We start from the raw sequence: 6,328 nt of genomic DNA on the forward strand, positions 1-6,328 counted from the left end.
TCCACCAAATAAATCACTTTCAATAAATGTTTGTAAATGATTACAGATTGCAAAGACAATAAAATATGGATGGTGATTCGACATGGGACGAGGTTACCTAGTAAGAAAGACATAGTAGCCGGTAGCAATCTTTTGGATTTGAAATATGAAATATTATTGCAACATGAAAATGGAAAAGGTCAGTGTCTTATGATAAGTAAATACATACATTTCCCTAATTGCTTGGGCGTTCAATTGTTGCACTGTTTTTTTTATTTATTTACCTTAAGATCTTCCTTCCAAACTTGCAATTTTTTTCGGCCATCCCCACATATTTGACACTCTTGAATCTCACCACCTTTTACAGGACAGGAATGACCTTGACAATAAAGCTCTGTCCTCTAGTTTGCTTAAAGTTTTATCAAATGTATATTTTATATAATGATTATTATATTCTATTCTTAGGTCCACTAAGTAAAGAGCAATTAAGAAGGCTGGAAGATTGGAAACAGGAGCATGATGTTGAACAAGAAAGTTACTTAACCTTAGAAGGTCAAGATGAGATGATACTCCTTGCTGAGAGGATGCAGAAGCGGTTCCCTAATGCTATCAGAGAAAGATATGACAACAAGACATTTCTTGTAAGTAATTTCTGAATCTTCTTCTTTGTTTTCTGCTCAGTAATTGAATCAGTCTCTTGTATTTTCTTTTGCTTATAATCAATACTTTCTAATTATTTCCAAACATATTTTCGGCCTTCAAATTTTTTTATATATCTTTAGTGGTTAGTGAGTTTTACTTATATACTATTCATTTGTATTCCATCCCTCTGCTGTAAAAAAGTTTTATACTTCACAATATATCTTTGAAACTGTGTATAAATATTTATGTTTAATCAGAAAATCTAGATCAATGTTACCTTGCCTTGTAGGTCTTTGAGAAACCCTAAAATATTTATGGATATTTTTTGTTAATAATTACAATACATTATTATATTTCAGTTTCGCTACACAGCTACCCAGAGAACTCAGCAAAGCGCAAGATTTTTCACCAATGGCTTGTTTGAAAAGAAAAATGCACAAGACATTATATTTGCACCAGCAACAAAGGTTGACATAGTATGAGGGTAAAATACTTATGTATTGTAATTAGTTATATTTACAATCTGTAGGTACAACTAATTTTCGTTACAAAGCAAACTTTAAATTGGTGTCAGGATTGATGAAATAGAAATATTAACTTAATAAACTTTTTAGATATTTTATTTATTATGACACATGTACATAATTCAGCCATCTTTGGCTAACAAAGTAGTGTTATAATACTTACATCAAGGATTTTAAAAAAGACCATCTCAACTAATTTTAAGAGTGATATGCATTTCCTATACATTGGCCAATAGTTTTACCAGCATGGATGTTAACTTCTAAATATTTGATAGAGCCTTAGCTTGCTTGAATGTCTAGCATTCAGATAGATTTCCCAGAACATTAGTATTCTACTTCTACATCTGTCAGCTTCCCTCTAGACTAAGTTGCAATTTTTCAGTTTTACAAACACTGTGACAGGTGGCAAAAACAAGTTAAGAAAAACCCTGATACATACACGGAGCAAAGGTTATACGGTCACAGTCCAGAAATGAACAAGACGTTGGAGTCTGTGTCTAAAAGGCTGGGCCTAAATAGAGTACTGAATTTGGGTTTGTAAGACTATGAACTGCTGTAGAATGTTGCTACACCTATCGGCTTGTATGATTTGAGAGTAACTGATATTTAGTGTGTAATTTGCTTGAAATATAACCGTAGTAGGAAAAGATGTGTTTGTAGGATCATAGTTTTTTGAGATGTAGCTAATTGGCGGGTAGAAATTATTGCTTTGTAAGTTGCTGCAAATATTCAGTAGGTTGCACTTACTCAGTGGGTAGTTGATCCTATTCAGTTCATTTAGGTTTAAAACTTGAACCAAATACAAAGAATCAGTGTTCTGGATAAAGGCGTCTCAATACATGGGAGACAACAACTACTAGTTGCTTTGCGTTTTATCTGTACTTGTGTACTGTACATACAAGATATTTAGGAAAAAACAAAATTCAATTTTTGTAGAGATCTAAGACCTCTATTTCGGTTGTATTTTAACCTTAGTAACAAATGTTATTGTGATAAAATTTAGAAATTAATACTGATAGACAATTGTTGTATTAGGTACTGGTGTAATTATTTATTAGGTTAGAGATCTAAGTATCAGTTTTATCAAAATTCGTCAAAGTCATTGGTGTTTTGCACTCGCTCTAATGCTCTTGCTTCGCTTCGCTCCTTTGTCACACTACGCCACTTTACAAGTGAATGAATATAACCTTTTCTTGTTTATCAATTAATATTATCCTAAAAATATATAATTGTAGATATTATAAAGTTAGCTCCTTTCTTCCAAATATTTTGTTTGCGCTTGTTTTAGTTTTATGCTAATTTTCCGTATGCACTTCTAATAATATCTACTAATTATTTTATGGACACAATTGTGTTTGGAACTCAACTTTGTTCCCTTGTAATAAGGTTGAAGTTCGTAATGTTACAAGTGTTACAAAGCTTTCCTTGAAACGCTTTTTTTTCTTATGTGCATCTCTAATGCAATCATTTTAATGTAATGCTTCAATTGTTTTTTTTACCGATTGTATGAATTAATATTTTGTCATAATTTTGCAGGTGAAGTGGACACCATGTATAAGTTTTGTGGATACGAAACGTCGTGGGATAAATATTACATATCACCTTGGTGCTATGGATTTGATGAAGAAACCATGAAGGTAACTGAATATAACCTTCCCTATTATCATTCCCTGAATATTGTACAACATTTTGGGGCAATTAAATTTTCTTCTCCCGTTACCCCAAATTCGGGGAAATACGTAACAAATATTTACATATTCCTGTCGGGAAAAAACTGTGTTTTCGACTAAACTTAAAAAGATGTGTGATGATTCAACGTGCTTGCACCAAAACAGAATTCAAAATCAAAAATCAAAATGTGTTGAATTTTAGGTGTTCGAATACTACCACGACATAAAAACGTATTGGGTGGATGGCTATGGATACGACTTGTCGTACCGGCAAGCTTGTCTATCGATCAAGAATATGTTCGAAAATTTCAGGTAACATTTTATTTACTCTATATAAATAAAGACCATTTCTTCAATTATTACTTTTTGTAAAAAATGTGATAATATACAGTTTGAGTCTAGAGCAGCGAGACTTGTTAATGCCAAAAGACCACCCGAGTGGTCTTTGTGTGCCAAACCAACTGTGTGCGTCGTGTCTCGGGTTCGATACCCGTGTAGGACAAGCATTTCTGTAAACCACGAAGGCTTGTTCTGAGTCTGGGTGTCATTGTGCGTGTGATTTTTATGTTTGTGAAACCCCCCATAACACATTCGGAAAAAATGACTTACTAAATATATTCCTGCTAATTCAACAATCACAAGTTTTAATAACATTATGCCCTTTACCCAGTGACGAAAACGGTCCTCAAGCGACGTTCCTGTTCACTCACTCGGGCACTGTTCTCAAGTTACTCACACACATGGAGCTGTACCGGCCGCAAGCGCCGCTCACCGGCTCCTACAGAGACGACGACAGACAGTGGAAGGTCTCACAAATCGACTGCTTCGCATCGAACTTGGCTTTTGTGTTGTACAAGTAAGGATCTTTAATACATACTATTTTAAATTGGATGATATGGCTAGGATAAATTAAGATTAAACCTTCTTTCTAAGTCATTTGGAAGCCTACGAAATTTCCACCCTTGTCTTATTGTTTTTGCACTATAGGGAAACGATATTCCAATAATAAAACTTCATTAAACCTTTCTTTACACTAAATTACTTTGCAGTCAGTTTACATTACATCGTTTACATGACAATCCATGAAAGTCAGATTGCTCCGAATTCGATTCACCTAAGGATGCTTTGATTTCAAGGAAAATTTGCCATTATTCCAATATTTTGTATTAGGAATAGTAGAATAGTAGTAAAATAGACATTGTACACAATCCCATGTATTACCACATGGTCCCATTAGTAGTTAGGATTCAGTACTGACAATACAGAGACATATCTCCATCTCTTTTACACAAGACAGTCTAATGCTTAACGGCCCCAGTTCGCTAAATAATTTAGGTAACGAGACACATAAAGACGTTTTTTATTCTCCAACCAATGAAATGGGACCACAGTTTTATAGTCGAATTCGTTGTATCATTCACAATAAACGACTGTTACGAACAATATAAACCGGGGTTTTCGAGAAATGGGTTAATATGTCTGTTTTCTTGTAAATTGTAATAAAAATGTTTCATTTGAGTTATTGGTCGATTTATGTTAGATTTTACATTTCCTAATATTTACTGACTTAGGTATTGCATTTTTTTCCTAATTAAAAAAGAACCAGGCGAAGATTTTTTTTTAAAAATTTGGCATGTCTTGGTCATTTTGATGTTCGTCGTCAATTATTTTTATGCAACTCACAATAAACTCTCTAATAACTAAATATCAGTAGTATTAACACTTAAGTTGTGCTGTTTTAAAATCCTTTTTTTTTTGTTTTACTTTGGTTTACAGGTGCAAGACTGGCGATCATGTACTGACCCTACACCAAGAGAAAATAATAAAGCTGCCGATGTGTAAGCACGAGCTATGCCCACTAGACCACCTAAAAAAATACTTCAAGAACTCCATATACAATTGTAATTACGACGATATGTGTGGACTTGAAAAGAAATCGAACGCTACTGAAAAGACTCCTGTTTGAATACCAAGCTTTAAACTGCGCATGCGTGAAGACTGTCAAATGTAAATGTCATTGTCAATTGTCGCTGGTCGTTAGTTAAGAAAGTATGGAATGGACTGAGCGTGTATGATTTAACTGTAAAGTATGTAGAAATGGGCGAGAGAGACGAAGAGAACTACAGCTAGTAGTTGTTTTATTCCAAAATTTTGAGATCGTTTTTAGCATTCAATAACAGATAGAAAGATATAATTTCCATACAATCACTTATTTTGTACTTAAAGAACTCAATTTTTGCTCAGTCCACTCTGTCTATGGTTAGAGCAAATGTTAAGTTTTTAAATGAAAAGTATTTTTTTCGATGCTTTGACCCCTAGCATTTTGCTCAAGGTATTAGAGTACCTACTTTATGTAGGCGGTTGCATAGCGGCACTATTGATACATGATAATGTATCAGTCGTAAGTGTTGCTCTCAGTACAAATTTGTAATTTATTCAATTGTACCAGTGATATTTTGTATAGTTAAGGAAGTAATGAAGTTGATAAAATAACTAAGAAAAAAATCGATAAAGTCAAAAGAAAAAAAAACAGACTTGGACTTTCGAACCTAGCTTATTTTAGCATTTTTAATCGTCGGGCGATTTTGCACTGGCTGTGTCGTAAATACATATAACATGCTAGACGTAACCATGGCAACGGTAAAACGCTTTATAGCCATATAAATATTTATGTAAAACGATATAAAAGTTGTTATAGCTGCTTGACATTGTTGTATTTAATAATTTTCGAATGGATTTCATGTTTACACTGTTATAATATCGAATTAGGTACAAAATACATTGTTGATCACATTAAACGCTTAAAACGCTTATGTTTTTGTCTTTTTCATATATTTAGCAACTTCCGTCCTATAACATCCAAGACTGAACAAATAGTGGAGTGGTATAGGTCACCACGCTAAACCCACCGTGCGCGATGTGTTGTAGGTTCGATCCCCGCGTAGGATAAGCAAAAGTTTTTTCCAAGAATGCTTTCTCTGCGTTTGGGTGTTCCTACATGTAAAATAAAAAAAATGTGCACAGGCGGAAAAGAAGTTTTAAACTTCTTAGTACCTACTTAGTTTCTCTTAGTACCTACTCTGCAGTAACAGCCTACTCTGCGTGTAACAGTAGGTTTACTGGCATACCCACTTAAAAAGTAAAGTAGCAGAAAAGTACCTACGTTTAGGTCGACCGTTGTGATATTAGTGTTAACAACACAATCACACATAAACTCGTAACAAGGGTTTTCCTGTTACTCTAACATGTGATTGATAAGTTATCTATTCTGATTTTAACTGGTGACTCAATCCAATGTTTTTCGTAATATTTATGCAATCCTGTCTATTTTTTTTTTCCTCATTATTTTAGTAAGTTAAGTGGTATAATAGGTCACAACAAAGCAATGGGTTAGATCCCCGCGTAGGACACGCACATTTGTGTTATCCACAAATGCTCATTCTTAGTTTATCAGCTTTTTCAAACATGTCTAAGCCTGACAAGAGCCTGACGATGGTGACGATGCATAAAACT

The 6,328-nt window shown here is 33.9% G+C and overlaps 1 protein-coding gene across 1 annotated transcript; it reads left to right on the forward strand.

Annotated features, from left to right (window-relative positions):
* Window positions 1-12: 12 nt before the first annotated feature.
* Window positions 13-5,628, forward strand: LOC113491673 (multiple inositol polyphosphate phosphatase 1-like). The gene is given in 8 exon segments (XM_026868757.1): window positions 13-178; window positions 445-620; window positions 981-1,118; window positions 1,528-1,678; window positions 2,682-2,782; window positions 3,018-3,127; window positions 3,486-3,671; window positions 4,592-5,628. Coding segments are annotated over 8 exon segments (1,194 nt in total). The 5' UTR covers window positions 13-36; the 3' UTR covers window positions 4,782-5,628.
* The last annotated feature ends 700 nt before the right edge of the window (window positions 5,629-6,328 follow it).

This window comes from Trichoplusia ni, chromosome 3, assembly GCF_003590095.1.
Source record: "Trichoplusia ni isolate ovarian cell line Hi5 chromosome 3, tn1, whole genome shotgun sequence".
NCBI lineage: Eukaryota > Metazoa > Arthropoda > Insecta > Lepidoptera > Noctuidae > Trichoplusia > Trichoplusia ni.